At 35.5% G+C, this 24,548-nt stretch overlaps 1 protein-coding gene across 1 annotated transcript in view; it reads left to right on the top strand.

Annotated features, from left to right (window-relative positions):
- The window catches only part of CNTN5 (contactin 5), a 1,363,322-nt gene that overhangs the window by 1,027,733 nt on the left and 311,041 nt on the right, over nt 1-24,548 (top strand). Inside the window, exon 10 of the mRNA XM_034666129.1 lies at nt 24,059-24,240. Coding sequence (XP_034522020.1) covers nt 24,059-24,240 — 182 coding nt within the window. The remainder of the gene's footprint in view (nt 1-24,058; nt 24,241-24,548) is intronic.

The raw sequence follows: 24,548 nt of genomic DNA, 5'->3' as shown, positions 1-24,548 counted from the left end.
GCATTATTGGCAATCCCATTCATTCTTCAGCCACATCAATATTACCTTATCCTTGACCTCTAAGTTCTCCATCTCTATTAGGATCTCTGTCTTCATTTCTTACTTTATAAAAGTAGAGTACATGGTCTACTGTTTTATTAACTCTCTTTTACATCTTTAATTCTCTTGCCTCAATGTTCTTTTATTATATCTAATCTTGGAGTCCACACTGAATGTATTCATTCAATACCTGTGCCTCTATTCAAGCTGCTTAACATTACTGAAGAAAGCAGAGATTTCTACAGAATGGTTCCACTATAATATATTGTCCCTAGCCTTACCCTTTGTGCTGCCCACTAACCTGCTATATATCTATTGTAACTAATTCCAGCATTCACCACTCTCCTCAAATCTCTGTATAGTGCTTCAGCCGACAATGTCAGATGCCACTTTAGAGAGATAATTGAAACTGTTGGACAATATTTGCTTGACTTCTTGACTCTAAACCTACAAACCTACCAAACTCCCAAAACACCCTTTTTTTCCTTACCTTGTTTTAGGACAACATCAGAAAGGCATGCTTATCACTGATACAGTGATATATATCTATGCAGATAAATCTACTTTCATTCTACATCTTACTCCTTTCTACTTTCTTAACATATTCTCTTGATTGTTAATCTTTCCAATATTTTCAATGTCTTCCTCTCTACTGACTTGTCTTCACCTACTTTTCTCCCATCTTAACACAATTCACTCCAAAGTTCCTTTTTTGTACTTTCTGTGTAAATTAGACAAAACGGTCATCTGTATTTCATAGAGTTCTTATAAAGTAAGTTCAGGATAGTGATAGCAGGAAGATGATATAATAGAAAGCCCTAGAACTTCTTTCACCCCACAGGCACACAGATTTATCAATACAAACACCAATGTTGTGTGAGAAATCTGGAAACTAGTTGAGAGGCTGTTGCATCTAGGCAAGAGAAAAAACAGCCACATTAAAGCCAGTGAGAATATTTGAGACTCTCTCCATAAGCCCTACTCTGGAAATAGCACCATGGAAGGAAACTTCTTTCTTAGAACAGAAAGAAAAGACTGGAATATACTTTCAACATCTGATCTTTCAGAGGCTGCCTGAGGTACTGGCTTCAGTTCACCTGTCCCAGAGTGCTAATGGGACCCAGCATACTCTAGTCACCTCAGGGCCATGGAGAACAAAGAGTGCAATTTGAACTAGCAAGCTGTTTCACAGCCCTACCCCCTTGATTGAGTGGGTGGAAAACAATACAGAAACAAAAAACAGCTTTCATTTGAATCGATTAAACACCCCAATCAAAAGACAGAGTTGTAGTTGAATGGGAAGAAAACCAAAATCCAACCATATTCTTTCTACAAGAGACCTACTTTTGATTTAAGGACACACATAGGTTGAAAGTGAAGAGATAGAAAAAAATATTCCGTACAAATGGCAACCAAAAGAAAATGTGGGGTTTATATTTATATCAGACAAAATAGACTATGTCAAAAATCATCACAAGAGACAAAGAAAGACATTACATAATGATAAAAGGGTTAATTCACCAAGAAAATATAACAATTATAAATATATACACACCCCACATCAGGGCATTTAAACACATAAGACAAACACTGACAAACTTGAAGGGAGAAATAAACAGCACACAGAAATAATAGGAAGTTTCAAGGGGCACCTGTTGATTCAGTTGGTTAAGCATCCAACTCTTGATTTCCATTCAGGTCATGATCTCAGGGTGACCAAGATCAAGCCCCATATCAAGGTCCAAGTTCAGTGGGGAGTCTGCTTGAGATTCTTTCTTTCCCTTTCCCACTACCCCTTTCCCATCTCTCTCTCTATCTTTCTCTCTCAAATAAATAAATAATCTTTAAAAAAATAGGAAACTTCAATACTCCACTTTCAGTAATGAACATCCAGACAGAAAACCAACAAGGAAACAACAGAATTGAACAACATAATAAACCAAATAGCATTTTGTCCTATACATATACACATTCTACCCAACAGCAGGAGAATATACATTCTTATCAAGCACACATGGAACATTCTCCAGGAAAGATCACATGGTAGGCCACAAACCAATGCTTAAGAAGTTTATGATTGAAATGACACTTAGTGGGGCGCCTGGGTGGCACAGCGGTTAAGTGTCTGCCTTCGGCTCAGGGCGTGATCCCGGCGTTGTGGGATCGAGCCCCACATCAGGCTCCTCTGCTATGAGCCTGCTTCTTCCTCTCCCACTCCCCCTGCTTGTGTTCCCTCTCTCGCTGGCTGTCTCTATCTCTGTCGAATAAATAAATAAAATCTTTAAAAAAAAAAAAGAAAAAAGAAATGATACTTAGTATTATCACCAACCACAATGGAATTAAACTAACAATAACAAAAGGAAAAACTAGAAGATTTACAAATATGTGGAAATTAAACAACACACCCAAAACAACCAATTGGTCAAAGAAAACACTCAAAAGAAAAATTAGAAAATGTCTTAAGATAAATAAAAACAAAATACAACATATAAACACTTATAAGATGCAGGAAAGGAGTACCAGGAAGGAAGTTCATGGTGAGAAATATTAACATTAAAAACCAAAAAAGGAGTTTAAGCAACTAACCCAATTACACAGCTCAAAAACTAGAAAAAGTATGAACTAAACCCAAAATTAACAGAAGGAAGGAAATAATAGATTAGAGTAAATATAAATGAAATACAGAACATAAAAACAATAGAAAAGAATCAACAAAGCTAACAGTTGGCTTTTTTTTCCTCTCCCTGAGATTTTTATTTTTATTTTTTAATAATATTTATTTTGTTATATCAGTTGGCTTTTTGAAAAGATACATAAAATGGACAAGCCAATAGCTAAACTCAGAAAAGAAAAAAGATTCATATAAATAAAATCAGAAATTAAAGAGAAGACATTAAAACTGATGCTACAAAAATAAAAGTTATCAGTAGAGACTACTATGAATACATTAAAAAATTTAAATAATCTAGAAGAAATGGATAAATTTCAAGAAATATGCAACCTACAAAGACTGAATAATCAAAATAGACTATATGAACAGATCAATAACTAGCCAAAGGATTAAATCAGTAATCAAAAGCCTCCAAACAAAGAAAATCCCCGATGGATGGCTTCAGTGGTGAATTTTACAAAACATTTATAGAAGAATTAATGAAAATCCTTCTCAAACTCTTCCAAAAAATTGAAGAGGAGGAAACCCTCCCAAACTCTTATCAGGACAACATTACTCTGATTGATACCTAAGCCAGGCACAGACACACAAAGAAAGAAAACCATAAGCCAAAATCTCTGATGAAGATAGAATAAAAAATCATCAATAAAATATTAGCAAACCAAATTGAACAGCATACGAATAGAATTATATAACTTGACCAAATGAGATTTATACCTGGGATGCAAGGATGATCAAATGTATAAAAATCGGTTACTAAGATGCACTCTATTAACAGAATGAAGAATAAATCCACATCTCATTAGATAGAGAAAAAGTGTTTGACAAAATTCAACATCTTTTCATCATAAAAAAATCTCAACAATCTAGGAATTGAAGAGAATTACCTTAACATATTAAAGGCAGTATATGAAAAACCAACAGCTAACATCCTACCCAATGGTGAAAAAACTGCAACATTTCCTCTAAAAGAAAGCAAAGATGCCCACTCTTAACACTTCTATTCAACATAATACTGAAATTCTCAGAACAATAAGCAAGAAAAATAAATAAATTTATCTAACTCAGATAGGGAGAAGCAAAATTATCTGTTTGCAGATGACATGATCATATATCCTTAAAAAAAAAACCCTAAAAATTCCACACACACAAAAACAGCTATTAGAACTAATAAGTGAATTCAATAAAGTTGCAGGATACAAAACCAACATACAAAAACCAGTTGTATTTCTATACAATAAAAACAATATAAAAAGGAAATTAAGAAAATGATCCCATTTGCAATAGCACCTAAAAGAAGATAATACTTGGGAATAAACAATTAAAGGGGTAAAAAACTTGTACACTGAAAACTACAAAATATTTATGCAGGAAATTAAAGAAGACACAAACAGAAAGACATTTTGTCTTATAGATAAGAAAACTTGAAATGTCCATTCTTTTCAAAACATTCTACAGTTTCAGTGCAATCCCTATTAAAATTCCAATGACTTTTTTAAATAAAAATTGAAAAAAAAATCTAAAATTCACAGAGGACTCCAAATAGCAAAAACAATCCTGAGAAAGAAAAACCAAGTTGGAGGCATCACACTTCCCTATTTCAAATTATATAACAAAGCTACAGTAACTAAAAAAGCATGGTTCCAACATAAAGACAGACATAAACCAAAGGAACAGAATAGAGCCCAGAAATAAACCCACACATATGTGATCTACTGATCTTCAACAAGGGTGCCAAGAGGATACAATGGAAAAATGGTAGTCTCTTGAACAAATGGTGCTGGAAAAACGTCAACATGCAAAAGAATAAAATCTTAAGCCACAAACAAACTCAACTCAAAATGAATCAAAGACATATCTAAGACCTGAAACTATAAGACTCCTAGGAAAAACATAGGAGAAAATCTTCAGGACATCTATCTGGTGATGATTTCCTGGATATGAAACTAAAAGCACAAGCAATAAAAACAAAAACTGATAAGTAGGACTAAATCAATCTAAAAAGCTTCTGCACGGTAAAGAAAATAACAGAATGAAAATTCAGTTTACAGAATGGGAGAAAATATTTGCAAACCATATATCTGATAAGGGGCTAATATCAGAATATATAGGGTACTTCTTAACTCGATAGCAAACCCAAATAAGAATAATATTTAAAGTGGGCAGAGTTTTGAGGCAAGATGGTGGTAGAGTCGGGGACCTTATTTCATCAGGTACCTTGAAGTTAGCTACATAACTATCAGACCATTCTGAACACCCATGAATTCAGCCTGAGATGTATGAAAAAATATCTGAAACTCTACAAGTAGAAAAGCAACTGCTTTTTGCAAGGTAGATGATGCAGACATGAATCTGAGGGGAGATTTCAAAAGGTAAATAGAGGAGGGAAGAAGCTTCCATAAGCCAGGCACTGGAAAATGATATAGCCCCAGAGGGCAAAATCGGAATCCTTAGAAATCTCCAGTGAGAGACATCCCTTCCTGAAAGGGCTCAGGGGATGAAAAGGGCAGAATTCTAGGTGGGTCAGTGTGGTCTCAAGATCCTAGGAGTCATAGAACTAATGGGGGTGCCCAAGGCAGCAGAGTGTCCAAGTAGTGGAGTGGGGAAACTAGTTACTGTCAGTGAGCCCAAGAGGGGACTCTTAGCTCGGATCACCATAACAGCATGTGAGTGAGGCAGGTCAGGTGACCAATCTCCCCATGAACACCCTGCAAAGGACTGAAACATACCAACTGTCTGCCATCCCCTGGGATGGGAGGAACAGGTGCACCCACAACTGGGCAATAGCTCTCAGGGCTTTACAGCCCCATAAAGGACAGTATGGTGACATTCAACCATCCCCAGGAGTGGCAAAGTGGGACCACATGATCCCATGACCACTCTCAGAACCAGGGCACTATAAAGGGTGAAAACTTGGGAACTTCAGATTTCCCCAGGAGGATTGCTGTGGGGAAACACAACAGGAATCTGCAGAGTTTGGTACACACAAAAGTGAAGACAGTTTGTCCCAGAGGGTTTATTAAAGAGGGGGGACAACAATTATCTGGCTGGTGCTAGAGATGAAGGCACCACCATTTTTATTTTGATCCTTCAAAGAGGAAAGCCTTCAGGGAAAAAAAAGCCACACAGAGGACCAGTTTACACTGAACTCAGCCCCCTGGCAAGAAGCGATGCAACTCCACCGAGGCAAAGACATCTGAGAAGCAGCGCAGCAGGCCCCTCTCCCAGAAGACCAAATGGAAGAAAAAGTCCACAACTGGTTTACAGAGACCACAAAACTGTAAAACTCCAGTGCTACACGAAAATATTATATAGAACTTGAGGATTTTTCTCATGATTCTTTTAACTTTCATTCTAAAATTTTCCATTTCTTCTTTTCTTCTTTCCCTTTTCAACTAGTTTCTTATTTTATCAACGCTTGTTTTTTGCTTTTTAACTTTTATTTTTTTACATTTACATCAAATATACATATATAGATATATATATTCTTTATTTTTGACCTTTTGTCACTCTATATATATATATATATGTATATATAAATTTTGCTTTCTTTGCAATTTTGGGATTTAGTGTCTTCTAACACACAGACCAAAATTCACTCAGGAACACTTGGATCACCCTGCTTTGTCCACCCTGTGAGATTATATTCTCTCTTCCCATCCCCTCTTTGTTTTGTTGTTGTTTTGTTTTTGTTTGCTCCTCTGTTTTGGCTTCTGACGGCTTCAGATTTGTCTAGTGTGTATTTTGCTTGAGTCATGGTTGATATTTTTAATTTTGCTCACGTGCTCATCCATTCTTCTCTGGGCAAAATGACTAGAAGAAGAAATTCATAACAAAAGAAAGAACCAGAGGTAATTTTCTTTAGCACAGATCTAATTGATATGGATACAAGTAAGATGTCAGAGATGGAATTCAGGATAACAATTATAAAGTTAATAGTTGGGCTTGAAGAAAGCATAAAAGACACTAGAGAATCTCTTAGTGGAGAAAGGAGATCTAACCAGGCCAAAATTAAAAATGCTAACTGAGATGCACTCTAAATTGGATGCTATAACAGCTACAGTGTATAAGACAGATGTCTGAGGTCAAAGGGAGGGAGAGAGGGCCAGGAAGTATATTTGAGCAAATCATAGCTGAGAACTTCCCTAATCTGGGAAAGGAAACAAGCACTTAAATCCAAGAGGTAGAGAGGACCCCTACCAAAATCAATAAAAAAGGATCAACACTCCAACATACAATCGTGAGGTTTGCAAATTTTAGAGAAAAAGAGAAAATCCTGAAAGCAGCTCGAGACAAGAGGTTCCTTACTTAAGAGGAAGGGGCATCAGACTAACATCAGACCTATCCACAGAAACCCAGCAGGCCAGAAAGGGCTGGCATGATATATTTAGGGTAAAAGGAGAAGAACATGGATCCAAGAATACTTTATCCAGTAAAGCTAGCATTCAGAATGGAAGGAGAGATAAAGAACTTCCAGGACAAACAGAAACTGAAAGAATATGTGACCACCAAACCAGCCCTGAAATATTAAGGGGGATCCTGTAAGCAAAGAGAGAGCCAAAGAGTAACATAGCCCAGAAAGACACAAAGACTATCTACAGAAACAGGGACTTTACAAGCAATAGGATGGCAATAAACACATATATTTCAATAGTTACTCTGAATGTAAATGAGCTAAATGCTCTAATCAAAAGACACAGGGTGTCAGATTGGATAAAAAGGAAAGACCCATCCATATGCTGTCCATAAGAGACTCATTTTAGACATAAAGACACATCCAGACTGAAAGTGAGGGGGTGGGGAACCATTTATCAAGCTAATGTTAGTGAAGATGTGGAGAAAAGGGAACCTCTTGCACTCTTGGGGGAATTCAAGCTGGTACAGCCACTCTGGAAAACAGTATGGTGCTTCCTTAAGATGTTAAAAATAGAACTACCCTACAACCCAGCAAATGCACTACTAGGCATTTGTCCCAAAGACTCAGATGTAGTGAAAAGAAGGGCTACATGCACTCCAATGTTCACAGCAGCAATGTCCACAATAGCCAAACTGTGAAAGGAGCCAAGATGCCCTTCAAGAGATGAATGGATAAAGAAGATGTAGTCCATATAAACAACGGACTATTACTCAGCCATCAAAAAGGATAAATACCCCCCCCATTTGCATCAACATGGATGGAATTGGAGGGGATTATGCTAAGTGAAATAAGTCAAGAAAAGAAAGACAATAATCATATGGTGTCATTCATATATGGAACATAAGCAATAACACAGAGGACCATAGGGTAAAGGAGGGAAATCTGAAGGGGGAGAAATCAGAGAGGGAGATGAACCATGAGAGACTATGGACCTTGGGAAACAGACTGGGGGTTTCAATGGGGAGGGAATAACATGGTGATGGACATTAAGGACGGTATGTGTTGTAATGAGTACTGGGTGTTACTGGGTGTTAATACATAACTAATGAATCTAATACATAACTAATGAATCATTGAGCACTACATCAAAAACTAATGATGTACTACACAGTGGCTACACAGTGGCTAAGTGAACTTAAAAAAAAAGAAAAAAAAAAAGCTAATGGACCTCAAAAGAAAGCTTGGGTAACAATCTTCATATCAGACAAATTAGATTATAAACCAAAGACTGTAGTAAGACATGACGAGGGACACTATATTATACTTATAGTGTCTATAACAAGAAGATCTAATATTTATAAATATTTATGTCCCCAACATGGGAGAAACCAATTAATAACCAAAGTAAAGAAACACATTGATAAAAATACATTAATAGTAGGGGAGTTCAACACCCCACTCCTAGCAAAGCCCAGATCATCTAAGCAGAAGATCAACAAAGAAACAAGGGCTCTGAATGACACGCTAGACCAGACAGACTTCACAGATATTTACAGAACATTCCATCCTAAAACAACAAAATGCTCATTCTTCTCAAGTGCACATGGACCTTTCTCCAGAATAGATCACATACTGGGTCACAAATCAGGTCTCAATCAATATCAAAAGGTTGGGATTATTCCCTGCATATTTTTAGACCACCGTGCTTAGAAACTTGAACTCAATCACAAGAGGAAATTTGGAAGGAACTCAAACACTTGAAGGCTAAAGAACATCCTACTAAAGAATGAATGGGTCAACCAGGAAATCAAAGAAGAGTAAAAAAATTCATGAACAAATGAAAATCAAACCAAAGCTGTTCAAAACCTTTGGGATACAGCAAAGGCAGTCCTAAGAGGGAAGTACATTGCAATACAAAAAATTAGAAAAACTCAATACACAAGCTAACCTTACGCCTAAAGAGGCTGGAGAGGGAACAGCAAATGAAGCTTAAGCAAAACAGGAGAAAGAGAAATAATAAAGATTAGAGCAGAAATCAATGAAATATAAACCAGAAGAACAGTAGAATAGATCAATGAAACTAGAAGCTTGTCCTTTGAAAGAATTAATAAGACTGATAAACCTCTGGCCAGACTTTTCCAAAAGGAAAGAAAAAGGACCCAAATTAATAAAATAATGAATGAAAGGGGAGAGATCATGACCAACACCAAGGAAATATAAACAATTTTAAGAACATATTATGAGAAACTTTATGCCAACAAATTAGGAAATCTGGAAATTGATGCATTCCTGGAAACTTATAAACTACCAAAACTGAAACAAGAAGCAATAGAAAATCTGAACAGATCCATACTGGAAAGGAAATTGAAACAGTACTCAAAAACATCCCAAAAGCAAGAGTTTAGGGCCAGATGGCTTCACAGGGGAATTCTACCAAACATTGAAAGAAATAACACCTATTCTACTGAAGCTGTTTCAAAAAATAGAAATGGAAAGAAAACTTCTGAACTTGTTCTATGAGGCCAGCATTACCTTGATCGCAAAACCAGGCAAAGACCCCACCAAAAAAAATTACAGACCAGGGGCGCCTGGGTGGCACAGCGGTTAAGCGTCTGCCTTCGGCTCAGGGCGTGATCCCGCGTTATGGGTTCGAGCCCCAACGTCAGGCTCCTCTGCTATGAGCCTGCTTCTTCCTCTCCTACTCCCCCTGCTTGTGTTCCCTCTCTCGCTGGCTGTCTCTATCCTGTCAAATAAATAAATAAAATCTTAAAAAAAAAAAATTACAGACCAATATCCCTGATGAATATGGATGCCAAAATTATCAACAAAATCCTTGCCAATAGGATCCAACAGTCCATTAAAAGGATTATTCACCACAACCAAGTGGGATTCATTGCTGGGATGCAAGTGTGGTTCTACATTTGCAAATCAATGAACATGATAGATCACATTAATAAAGAAAAGACAAGAACCATACGATCCTCTCAATTGATGCAGAAAAAGCATTCGACAAGATAGGGCACCTTTTCCTGATTAAAACTCTTAAAAGTGTAGGGATAGAGGGAACATACCTCAATATCATAAAAGCCATCTACAAAAAGCCCACAGTGGATATCATTCTTAATGGGAGAAAACTGAGAGCTTCTTCCCTAAGGTCAGGAACATGGTAGAGATGCCCATTCTCACCCTTGTTGTTCAAACTTGTACTAGAAGTCCTAACCTCAGCAATCAGACAACAAAAAATAAATAAAAGGTATCAAATAGTCAAAGAAGAAGTCAAAGTCCCTCTCTTCACAGATGGTATGATACTTTATGTAGAAAACCCAAAAGACTCCACCCCAACATTGCTAGAATTCATACAGGAATTCAGCACCGTGGCAGGGTACAAAATCAATGCACAGAAATCAGTTGCATTACTATACACTAACAATGTGACTGAAGAAATAGAATTTAAAGAATTGATCCTATTTACAATTGCACTAAAAACCGTAAGATACCTAGGAATAACCTTAACCAAAGAGGTAAATGATCTGTACTCTAAAACTATGGAGCACTTATGAAAAAAATTGAGGAAGACACAAAGAAATGGAAAAATATTCCACGCTCATGGACTGAAAGAATAAATATTGTGAAAATGTCTGTGCTACCCAGAGCAATCTACACATTCAATGCAATCCCTATCAAAACACCATTGACATTTTTCAAAGAGCTGGAACAAACAATCCAAAAATTTGTATGGAACCAGAAAAGACCCTGAATAGCCAGAGGAATGTTGAAAAAGAAAACCAAAGTTGGAGGCATCACAATGCCTGACTTCAATCTATATTACAAAGCTGCAATCATCAAGATGGCATGGTAATGGCACAAAAACAGACACACAGATCAATGGAACAGAATAGAGAGCCCAGAAATGGACCCTCAACTCTATGGTCAACTAATCTCAGGCAAAGCAGGAAAGAATAGCCAATGGTGAAAAGACAGTCTCTTCAGTAAAGGGTGCTGGGGAAATTGGACAGCCACATGTAGAGGAATGAAACTGCCCATTCTCTTACACCATACACAAAGGTAAATTCAAAATGGATGAAAGACATAAATGTGAGAGAGGAATCCATCAAAATCCTAGAGGAGAACATAGGTAGCAACCTTTTTGACCTTGGCCACAGCAACTTCTTGCAAGACAGGCCTCTAACGACAAGGGAAACAAAAGCAAAAATGAACTACTGGGACTTCATCAATATAAAAAGCTTCTGCACAGCAAAGGAAATAGTCAACAAAACTAAAAGGCAACCTACAGAATGGGAGAAGATATTTGCAAATGATATATCAGATAAATGGCTGGTATCTAAGATCTCTAAAAACTTATCAAACTCAACACCCAAAGAGCAAATAATCCAGTCAAGAAATGGGCAGAAAACATGAACAAACATTTCTCCAAAGAAGACATTCAAATGGCCAACAGACAAATGATAAATGCTCCACTTCACATCATTTGGCATCAGGGAAATACAAATCAAAACCACAATGTGATACCATCTCACACCAGTTAAAATGGCTAAAATTAACAAGACAAGAAACAACAAATGTTGGTGAGGATGTGGAGAAAGGGGAACCTTCTTAAAATTTTGATGGGAATGCAGCTGGTACAGCCACTCTGGAAAACAGTATAGAGGTTCTTCAAGACATTAAAAATAGAGCTACCCTACAATTCAGCAATTGCACTGCTAGGTATTTACCCCAAAGATACAGATGTAGCTGAGATGTCCTTCAACAGATGAATAGATAAAGAAAATGTGATTAGGGGTGCCTGGGTGGCTCAGTCATTAAGCATCTGCCTTCGGCTCAGGGCATGATCCCGGCGTTCTGGGATCGAGCCCCACATTAGGCTCCTCCGCTGGGAACCTGCTTCTTCCTCTCCCGTTCCCCCTGCTTGTGTTCCCTCTCTTGCTGTTTCTCTCTCTGTCAAATAAGTAAATAAAATCTTTAAAAAATTATACACACAAAGTGCTTAGAACAGTGTCTGGCAGATAGTAAGAGCATAGCTCATATGCTCTCCTGTTATCACACAGTCAAGCTACAAGCCCAGAAACTGATATGGCCACCTTTTTTTTTCCTCATTCATACTCCACCTAGTACCAAGTTCTATTAGTTCTTTCTACCTCTTAAATACCTTTTTTTTTTTTTAAAAAAAGATCTATTTATTTGAGAGAGAGAGAGTACACAAGCATGGAGCAAGGCAGAGGGAGAGCGAGAGAGAAGGAGAGAAGCAGATTCTCTGCTGAGGGCAGAACTATTCCTCAGATCCTGAGATGACCTGAGCCAAAACCAAGAATCAGATGCCTAAATGACTGAGCTACCCAGATGACCTTATCTCTTAAATATCTCAAATATTTACTTCTTATTCCCACCCCATTACCTTTGTCTAAACCAGAGTCATCTCTCATGTAGATTTCTTTATCTGCCTCCTAATGTTTCTCCCTACTTGTAATAGTGCTAATTTTCAATGCATTCTTCTTGCTGTATACTGATTATCTTAAACCAGGAGTTGACCAGCGATGAACCACAGACTCATTACCTTTATTTATAAATGAAGTTTTCTTAGATCACAGTCATACCCATTCATTTATGTATTACCTATGTCTGCTTTCACACTACAATGGCAGAGTTGAATTGCTACTTACATCTGGCCCACAAACCTAAAATGCTTAGTATCTCTCTAAAAAAAAAAAAAGAAGAAGAAGAAGAAAAAAAGTCTATGGAACCCTATCCTAAAGTCAAATATGAAAATTACACCCCTGTTTAAGACATTTCAATGATTCTCAGTACCACTAGGAAAAGTCCAAAATCTTTAAAATTATTTTTAAAGCACTTCATACTCTCCCCTGCCAACCTCTTCAGCCTTCTCCCTAGCCACTGCCAGACACCAGTTATTTAAATACATTTTCTCTCTTACTCCCAATGCTATTAACTCTTTCTTGAAGATTTTTATCTCTGCCTTGATAACTCCTACTCATTCATCAAGTATGAATTTAGTTTACTTGCTTAAAGAAGTGTTTTTTGCCTCCTTCCAGGCTCGATTGAGTGTTCCTATCTCTGCACTTCCTCTAAATCACGCCTTTAAGTCATTACCTAACTATTTGCATGAAAGTCCCATATCTATCATATTCACCATTATAACCTTAAAATTTATTGCAGAGCTTAGCACAGGTATATCATGTATAATTGTTTAATGAATGAATTAATAAATATAGCATAATTCCAAAAACTTCTTACAGACATCTGCAAACCTAATCAAGGAACCTAATGTTTCTTGGCAAAGATAACCTGGCATCTGATTCTTCTGAGTCCTCCTTGGATGACTGGATTTAAGAGTCTCTGATTTGAAGGATAAGAAGCACCTGGACAGAACCCCATGTGGAAAGGAAGTCATCAAAATGCCTGTATTTGGGACACAAGCTGACCTCAGAATTGACTGTTTTCGCTGTAACATTATTATTTTTAATGATAGGAAATAAATAAATTTTATAAAACAATGGTAAAAACATAGAGGCCATACCAGCCTATGATCACAAAAACACTACCAAGATTTTTTACCTAAATTTGATACATTGCCTAAGATAATTAAAAATGATGGGATGACATAATCTGAGCTGTGACTCTTAGGTCCTAAGCAGAAATAATACCATGGGAAAGCTATGAGTCAAGAATCTTGATATTAGTCAAGAATCAGAAAGCAGAGGGATCTAGAGCTCATACTTAGTTGAATGCAGTTAATTTCTTCTCCAAAAACATCCCAATTAGTCTGATTATGTGGTGACTGAGACAGGGGATCTCAAAAAAGACTCAGCCGTCATATTCACTGCCCCTGAAAATTTTCAAACTTTTACAAAGAAAATTTCTGCCTTCAAACATTTTGCTTATTATGTAGCTAGCAGTGATCGCCCACATTAGTGACTGATTATTTCTTCTTTTTTCTTTCTTTCTTTCTTCTTTCTTTCTTTCTTTCTTTCTTTCTTTCTTTTCTTTTCTTTTCTTTTTTTTTTTTTGATAAGGGATCATAAAAGAAAAAAATAACTTTGGCTCAATAGCTTTTTTTTATGATGACTTTTTATGTGCTTTCTTAGAGAAAAATTATAAAACTTAGTTCTTTCAGTTTCCATCAAAGATATACAATGTTTCCTTCTTTTTTTGTGTGCAAGTCACAAAGGAGCCATAACTGTATATATTTTCACATCAGATGTAAAATTCATGTCTCACTTGTGACTTATGCAAGGAAAATAGGAAGCTCCATTAGACAGACCTACAATTTGTCTATAAATGGTGATTTGCAACTGGGGAGTACTTTCCTTTGAAATCATTAAATCTTTATAGCTAAGTATTCCTTCTGCCTTGACAGATTCTACACATTACCTTATCATATGTATAAAAATGATCTTTAAAAAATATCTTTAATGACTGCAACAATGGCCAAAGTTCATCCAACACTTTCCTTACTTTCTAGAACTACATTTGTAGGCACTTTTTATCCTGTCATTTCAATAGCACATAACAAAAAGCTTGTGTCAGAATTTCAATGCAGCTTCACATCATCTTTTGCTGTTATTAGCAGATATTTTTGAGCCAAATGAATAATGCCATCCTCAGTATACCATTAGCTAGAAAAAAACTCCTTTATCTTCTTTAAGTTGCATTGCTTATTCTGCATGAAAATCAAATGTAGAGTTGAATAGATATAATTTCAACAGACTAAAATAGGGAAAAATCTAACTGTGCTCTGGCTTACCATCAAAGCTGACATTCTAGTCATCCTTTCAGTATAGCTAAAATCAGTCCTTTTTGTAAGCAACAATCCCACATTCATGTTATTATTGAAAAGAAATTTGCTTTGAATAATAATATGAAACAGGTTAAAATCTTATTGTATGCATAATTTTTAAATCCTACAGGCCTACAAAAAATGAATTATTCTTTATTACAGATAAGTCATTTGAAAGCAGCAAAAATATTTGATTTCCCCTAACTCATCATGGACAAAGTAAATGACCATGGGGTATCCAAAATACTTGTAAAAAGTGAGGACTGCCAGTAGGCTCATGATCACTATCTCATTTGATAACATACATATATTATTGCATACAGAGATCTTTCGAAATAACCTTTCAGTCACTCCATTAATACTTTTCAAAATTTTCACATTCCAAAGCTTCTAACAGCTTAAAGGCAAACATTTTAGGATACTAATCTTGAGGAAATGAGAAAGACAAAAATGGAAGTAAACAGCATTAAAACTTTCATATTTTGAAAATATCTTTATTTGAAGGGAAAATGCGCACTTTCCATAGACTTGCCAGTGTTTTCCTGCATACATTATGCAATGTAGCATATCAGGTTATGTGAAGTACCACCAATCTGCCATACTATCTCATAGTTTTCTGTGTTCATGTACATAGATTTTACTGCCAAGAATATACTTTTGCTGCTTGGATTAATTTACCTCATCCTTCAAGGCTCACCTCATGAGTCATCTCTTTGGGCTGCATTCCCACACCTCTCAGTCTAATATAGTCTTCTTGACTGTGTTCTGTTAACACTGTCTCCTGTATTTGAAACATTTTGTTCATTTTTTTGTCTTTTCAATTAATTTATGGATTTCTTAAGGCATTATATCATTCATTTTATTTATCTTTATTTCTAATATAGGTCTGGCATATAGTGAAGTTCTCTTGATTTTTTCCTTGTTAGATCTCCATTTTAATTTCCACTTTTTTCTCTAAAGTAAAAATAATAACAATGTATTGGAGGGTTTATAATGTATGTAGAAATAATGTGTATGATAAATATAGCACAAAGGTGGGAAGGGAGACATGTTAGATAATGTTCTCAGGCAAATACTGCATACTTTAGAACAACCATGCACACGTAAAAAAAAAAATAAAAGCTATACTTAATAAACCCATAGAGGACTTTAATGAAATACTAGAAAAAAGGTTAATTAATAGAAAATAAGGAAAGAAAAGAAGGCAAAAAAGAAACAGTTTATGGGATAGACAGAATACTCATAATGCTAAAGTTAAATCCAATTGTAGATAATTATACGAAATGTTAATTCACTAAAACATACCCAAGGCAGACAGTGTCAGACTGGATAAGAAAGCAAGACCCTGTTATATGCTATCTGCAAGAATTCTGTTTTAAATTATACCTGTGTGTGTGTGGGTGTGTGGGTGTGTTATGAAACCCCAAGTTCAGCTACTTGTCGCTGGAAAAGACAATACTCAAGAGACAAGTTTTGACTAGAAAGGAATTTGAACTTTATTCAGCCACCTGGGGAGAAGGTAGATGCTTGTCCAAAAGTCAACTCCAAGGTTTCTGCCTGGTCTGGGGACTTATAAAGGGGGCTAAGGGAGTTAGTCAGTAAAAGGAGTGCAGTGGTCTGCAACATTTCTTGATTATGTACAAAATCGATGCTTCCAGATAATAAATATTATCTCAGTGTTTGGGGGTTTAGCAAGGGGGGGTTCTGGTTCTTATTTCATGATGTGCAGGAGTTTTCTGTTCTTTCTGCAAGGGAGGGTAACCTCTACAGACACAAAAGGAGGTTATTGAAATCATTTGCGTGACCTGAAAAAAAAAAAAAAACCACAACAGTTTGCTAAAAAAAAACATTGCTAGGCTAACCAGAAAGCCAAGGGAGCTCCAAACAGACTTGCTGGTCTCTGTGGCTTGGGAAAGTTTTGGACCTTCACTCCTCGAGGCCAGTACCCTGTCTGCTACTGATCCAGGGACTTAGGTTAGCAAGTAAGGAGTATGTTATCTTGAAGCAAGCTAACCCTTAAGACTGGTTAGAGTGCTCTTACATGTGGGTATAAATATAGATATATAGATTTTGCTCATCTGTTAGGTGTGAAATGGAATTTCATTGTGGTCTAAATTTGCATTTTTCTAATCATTAATGAGATTGAATGCATTTTCATGTTTCTTGATCATTTATGCTTCCTTTTATCTTTTGCTCATTTTTACAAGTTGTTTTTCTTACAGATTTGTCAGAGTTCTTTATTTAATGCATTAGTCTTTGTCAGTTATTTGTGTGGCAAGTGAATTCTCCCAGGTTGTGTCCTTTAATGAAAATAAATTGTTAATATTAATGCAGTCAAATGTATCAATATTTTTGTGGATAGCAATGTTTTAAATATTGTTAGAAAAATCATTCCCTTCCTACAAGGATATAAAAACATTTTCCTATACATTTTTCTACAAGAGTTACCACTGATTGGGGAAAAGTGAAACTGAAGGATCATGTGGAAGGTTTGGTACCTGAATGATGTTTGGTACATCATTCTTTCCTTATTTTATTGGCCAGAACTCAATCACATACCCCTGACTAAGGGTTGCTAGAAAATAAGGTCTAATTACATGCCCAGGAAGGAAGGGAATGTGTGTTTTGAACACTTAGCCAGTCGATTCTTCTGAAGAACATTTGAATTCTTCCCACACATTGAGTGCATTCACCCTTTTTCCAAGGAAGACAAACCAAATCCCATCTGGTCTCTGCATCTACTTGTGTCCAAGAGTTCCAGATCTCCATCAGGTCCAGATACGGATTATCCAGATTTTCTAACATATGTACTTAAAAGATAAATTCTGTGTCTTTACATATGGTGGAACAAGAATTGATTATCCACAGAAAACATTCCATTCAGAAAAGAAAAGAATGAAAGAACCAAGCTAGTCACTGATGACACAAATATAAATTCTCTTACAAAATTATTCATTTAAAAGGCCCTCCCTTGGGTGTGGGGTGAATATGAGGAAGTTCTTAATTAGACACTGATATCACTCTTTGGAAGAAATTGTCTTGTTTACCCTCCAGGGTATCTTGGCTTTACTATGACATTTCCCTTTTTGTTTTATTCCATGGCCATAATTGAAATGTGTATTGAGGAATATTCCCTCCTTGCAGGTTCAAATTTTGCAGCTCAAATTCCTGTTGGTCTACATTTGGAAACCTAAAAATTTGTTTTCAGGCTCAAATACTGTGTTCTGTTGTGCTTTAAATTCAGACTCCTGCTTCCTTTGGCAATGCAGTTATCTCAATATCTAGTTGGCTTCTGACCTGTTTGCTTCCACTCAATCCCATCTACTAGTAACTTCATTCAAAGTTACTCCCTAGGAATAATTAAGTTAGCCTGCTTTTTTATCTCAATATACTGGCAGCTACCTTGAAGCCACCAGGTTCGGTTGGGAAAACCAAAACCCTTAGCTTTGCCATGGGGGTGATTTTTTTTTAAGATTTTGTTTTTATTTATTTGACAAAGATAGAGACAGCCAGTGAGAGAGGGAACACAAGCAGGGGGAGTGGGAGAGGAAGAAGCAGGCTCATAGTGGAGGAGCCTGATGTGGGGCTCAATCCCATACCGCCGGGATCATGCCCTGAGCCAAAGGCAGACACTTAACTGCTGTGCCACCCAGGCGCCCCCATGGGGTTGATTTTTAATGGCCCCTTGGTATATCTTTTTATTCTTATTTCTTACTCTCTATGATCTATAAAAAAATGGGACTTCCTAGTCTAATTTCTAATCAATTATATATTGCCAGAGTAATGCTGCATAAGAAAACACCCAAACTTAGCAGCTTAAATCAATAACCATTTATTATTTATAACAAAATAAAATTGGTTTTGTGGTTCTGCTGACTTGACTCAGACTGAGCTGATAACAGCTGAACTAACTTCTAAATGTGTCAGCTCTAGGGTCCATTGGAAGCTGGTTGGCCTGGAATGTCCTTTGCCTAGACAGTGTGGCCCTGCTCTATGTGCTCTCTCATTCTCCTGCAAGCTAACTTAAATGGTTCTCATGGCAAAGTCAAGGGCACAAGAGAAAGAGCAAAAGCACACAAATCCTTGGAAAGCTACATTCTAATAGCCAAAGCAAGTCATAAGGCAACCTAGATTCAAAGTATTGGTTAACAGACTCCAGCTTATAATGATAAAATCTGCAAAATCATATGGCAAAAGATGAGCATATAGAGAGTAGTTGAGAAGACCATTTTTGCAATTAATCTGCTTTACTGACCAAGTTTTGCAGCCTTTCTATTCTCATTAATTCTGCTGACAGTCCATCCAGTATTTTCCTGACCTCATCTTTTTTTTCTAATACTTTGATGAATAAAGCTAGTAACAATCCACACACACTTTTAATATTCTATTTTCTAACTCCTTCACTAGCCTATGTAAGCATATCAATGACCTTTCCACACTATCAAAGATAAAAGTTTTACCAGATTGTTTTGCCACTACATAACAGGGTCTTCATTTTTTCATTCCCCAGTATCAGATCCTTATCTTTTTCATTCTGACTTTTCCAGATATGTTATGTCTTATTGTGACAGTTATCCATTTTTATGCCAACTTCTATGTTAGTAAAGTAATGTTAGTAGATATAATAAGCATTCAAATATTAGGGTCTTAGCAAGATAAACATTTCCATATCATTCACACAGAATCCAAAGAAAGTTATTGATTGGCACTGGTGAGGTAGTAGCTTGACACTTTGCGCTACACAATTATTTAAAGACCTAGTCTCTGCTATCTTCAACCTTTGACTTCCAAAATTGTCCTGGGCATTGATATCCACCTAGGCAAAAGAGAAAGAAAATAGAGACTTTGGGGGAACAATTACACTACATTTTGGGGTCAGAAATCATGGTCAGTGTCATGGTCATACCTATTTATATAGAAAAAAAACAAACATGTGTCCAGGAGAAAAAAGAAATGGATTTGGGGGAGGGCTGAGCTTCCCACTCTTTGCTATATGTTACATTTGTTTGGAAAATTATACTTTTTTAATAATTACCCTATTAATTTTACCATGCATTCTTAAAGTCTAGAGTTAATATCTTAACCATCCTCCCCAAAGTAAAAGAACTTTAAGACATATTACCTCTACTCATTCCTTTTTAATTACATGCTCTTTTTGATCAATACAAATTCCACCCAAGATTTATTTTGACAAAAGTTAAATTTCTTCAAAAATTTGGAAAACACGAAAATAATATTTGAATTACACAATTTAACAAAAAATACATCAGAGCTAATTTCTAAACTTTTATCATAGATAAAATATACCTTTTTATAGACATGTAACTTTCACAATAATTCATTCTATATTTAACTACAAAGATTGATTTAACAAGTTCCAACAAGCAGAAATGGTACAACGCACTCTCTAAATATCAAAACATATGGCATGTGGTTATGTTTGATATCAGAGGAAGACAGTCTTATATGCTTTTATTATTAACCAAAAATAATAACTATATAGGTCATTCAGCTCAAAAAGTTAGATGTACAATATAAATGTGCTGATCAAGAAAGAGGAATAAATAAATAAAAGGATGGAAACTCCTGAATTCAAACAAAAACAAACAAAAACAGCTGAAAACTCAAAATTCTTATTTTAAAGACTATTAAAATAGATAAAATCTAACAAAGTTAATCATTTAAAAAATCATTATATCTAACATTTATTGGATACTATTTGCAACGTGTTTTGCTAAGTGATTTATAAGAACATAGCTCACTTAATGCTCAAAATAATATTGAGAATCATTATTTCATAAACATCTATTAAGTTCTATGTGTCTAGCACTCTATGAGATGCTGTGAACATACTGATGAACAAGAGAAATAATGCCACTGCCCTCAAGATACTTACATTCTGAAGGAGCAAATAAATATGTCCATTTTACAAATGGAGAAATTAGATTCATTAACTTAGATAACTTTCCTAAGATCACATAGCATTTTATGTTCCAGTTGTATTTTAACCTAAATTGCATTCCTGAAATTCCATGCTCTTAACCAACATGCAAAGCTTAAAAAGCCGGGGTGGGGGGGGGTGGTGGGGGGGAGAAAACATACACTACTGAAATTATAAAGGAGATACAAACATCTTCATCATATTATTCCAATTTTTTTTTTGCCTATTTGTTCTGTGCCAAGTACTTTAAATAATTAATGTTCACAACTACTCTCTGAAATAGGTCATATTATTTCCACCATATTTTACATTTGGGGGAACTGAAGAAATAAGACACTAAATAACACATAGTTGCAGAACTTTTTTATCCCCAGGAAGTCTAGCTATGGAACCCACACTTAACTACTATGACAATGTGCAACCACTCATGATTAAGGAATTTTTAATAACTTCAAACAATTATTTATGCAATTTACTGCTAAAATATTGAAGTTAGGGATGGAATACTTGATTTTCTAGGGAAACATGAATTGCCAAGTTTGACACAAGCAGAACACAATACAATTAAGGAAAACTGGAAGAAACTAAAAACATTATAAAAAACTAACTCCAGTAATGATGGCCGACCCAGTTGACTTTTTTTGAAAATCCTATCAGTGTCCTAAGGAACATATAATTTCCCTACTATTTAAGCTATCAGAGAGACGGGAATATTCTGACATATTCACTAAGCTATCATCCCTCATTATGATACCAAATCTGTCAAAACTAGCTTGTAAACAAACCAACCACTAACTCACTAACAAGTAGGCACACACACAAACCAACAAAACTAAATTTTAGCTTTAAAAATAATCTCACCTTTGAATATAGATGAAAAATTCTAATTTAAAAAAATCACAAATTAATTCTCATACATATTAAAAGAATGATATGCTATGCCAGTGTAAGGATTATTCCAAAATGCAAGGTTCAATCTTCTTGGATGTTGGATAAACAAGAAAAACCGTCAACTCTAATCCAGAATTTCAATTCTATGCCTTATTCCTAAGGAACAAATCAAAAAGGTGTTCAAAGTACACAGGTGTTTATCATAGCATTGTTTATAATAGTGAACATTGCTGTCCCTTCTATAAGAAAGATTAGTGTAAAAAAGTCTTAGACTTAGGAATTATAATCTATGGTAGAATGCTATAAGAGCTTTGAGTTATAAACAATGCACAAAGCATTTATATTTAAAAGAAAAAAAAAATCCCTGCAGACTACACAAATAAAGACTTTGCTGAAAAAGAGGCATGGGTCTCAAAGGATTAGTAGGATTTCAACAGATATAATTGGAAACACACAGAGATATGTTTCTGGGTCAGGAGATACGGAAGGAAGTAGCGAGAAATCAAATTGAAAAAGTAGACTGGGTCCAAACCATAAAGTGCCTTAAATATAGATAGTAATAAATAAATCAGTGGGACAGAACCGAGAAGCCTGAAACAAATTCAAGTAAGTGAGACCAATTATATGACAAAGGCAAGATACCAGATATTGTAGAGAAAGGAGTTTTACTTTAATGGTACTGAAATAATTAGTTATATGCCCTATCTAACACCAAAAACATGAATATAATCCAGATGGATTAAAGATCAAACTATTCAAAACAAAAACAAACAAACAAAACCCACAAAATACAGCCAGAAACAATGCAAACAATATGGATATAAACAGGTTTACAGATAGTTTTTTAAACAAACAAAATATAGAGGTTGTGAAGGAAACTATAGATATGTTTGTTTCTCCCAAAAATGTTCATAAAAGTGTATTAGAGATGCCATCATAAACTAGTACACTGAGGGAGAATTTTTCTGAGAAACAAAGTCTTAGTGGCTCTAATACATAAATGAACTCTAAGAAACAAATTTTAAAAATGCAAATAGGCAAATAGAAAATAAAAGAAAAAATAGGGGAGCCTGGGTGGCTCAGTTGTTAAGCATCTGCCTCGGCTCAGGGCAAGATCCCAGCGTTCTGGGATCGTACCCCACATCAGGCTCCTCTGCTGGGAGCCTGCTTCTTCCTCTCCCACTCCCCCTGCTTGTGTTCCCTCTCTTGCTGGCTGTCTCTCTCTCTCAAATGAATAAATAAAATCTTAAAAAAAAAAAAGAAAAAAAAGGAAAATAACACAAGCAAACAATTCACAGAAAAGCAGATACCAATAGCCAATAAAAGTCTAAAAAAAGTTCAGTCTTCTTTGAGTTCAGAAAAATATTAAAGTAGCAACAAAATGTCATTTTTTACTTTTTGATACTGACAAAAATTAAACAGATTGATCACATAAAATGGTTGCAAGGATATGGGGAAACAGCCTCATATGTTACTGATAGATATGGAAACTGCTACTATATTGTTGAAAAACAATCTGGCAGTACTTATTAAAATGAAAAATGTGGGTGCCCTTTGATCCATCAATTCCACTTTTGTGAATGTCTGCTGTAGAAAATAAAAGCAACAGTATGTGATATATGTGCAAGGTTGTTTAGAACAATATTGTTTTTTAGTGACAAAAAAAATAGAGGAAAAAAAAACTGGGACTACACTTAATGCCTAACTATAGGGGATGGTTCATTAAATTCTGATACATCTATATAATGAAATAATTTGCAGCTATTAACTAGAATAAGTCAGGAGTTTATCTTGAATTTGATTTTTTAGTTATAAAGTATCAAGTATAAAACTTAGCTTTTAAACAAAACAAAAATAACTCATCATATGTGTACATATATGCATCATAAAGACAAAGTGGGAGATTACATGCAAACTATATTTGTTGTTGCAAAAAGAAGATATTTGTGGAGATTGGGGTAAAAAGAGGTCTTAGTTCATTTAGTTTATGAGCCGTTTAATGTCTTCTAATAATCATAAATTACTTTTATAATTTCATCAAATTACTTTGCCATTCAAATAATTTTAAAAGATTTTTTAAAATAAAGCATAATGTATTAAAATGTATAAAATATTGTCTCTGAATTACTTTACTGAAATATGAAAGAAAAGGAAGCTATCTGCTTTAGTGTAACTACTTACCAGACAATACACATGGAAAGTGAAGTATATCAACCAGCACGTGATCCTTAATTGTGATTACACTTTATTTCACTCAGCCTATTAAGTGCTTAAATTACCAGATAATAGAATCTATGTTCCTAATAGTGGAAAGTGTATTAATGGTATTTTTGCTCCTTATTGTAGCCCAGTTCCAACAATCACATGGATGAAAGTTAATGGTTATATTCCTAGTAAGGCACGTCTGCGGAAATCTCAGGCAGTGCTGGAAATACCCAACGTGCAGCTGGATGATGCAGGCCTATATGAGTGCAGAGCAGAAAACTCACGTGGAAAAAATTCCTTCCGTGGACAATTACAAGTATACAGTAAGTGCTCTCCACAAAGCACGTTGCTCCCAATAGTCAAACTGAAAATGCAATTAATTTGAACTAAATATTGTTTGTTAGGTAATAAAAAAAAGTAATAATTTATAATCATACTTCTTTTGCATGGTAAAGCATCATGTAAAATTACCATATATACAGAAATGCTTTAAATTAAAAATGAATGAGGAATCATCGGGTTCTTTGTACAGAGAGTTGATGCACTTAAAAATGAGATGTTTTCCTGGCACCAAAGCCATTCTCTGATAAGTTAAAACTCTTGTAACCTCCTTAATTTATTCTTACCCTTG

This window comes from Ailuropoda melanoleuca, chromosome 8 (genome assembly GCF_002007445.2).
Source record: "Ailuropoda melanoleuca isolate Jingjing chromosome 8, ASM200744v2, whole genome shotgun sequence".
In the NCBI taxonomy this organism is placed as follows: Eukaryota; Metazoa; Chordata; class Mammalia; order Carnivora; family Ursidae; genus Ailuropoda; species Ailuropoda melanoleuca.
Note: the sequence above shows the minus strand (reverse complement) of the source record. Positions and strands in the feature narration are given on the sequence as shown.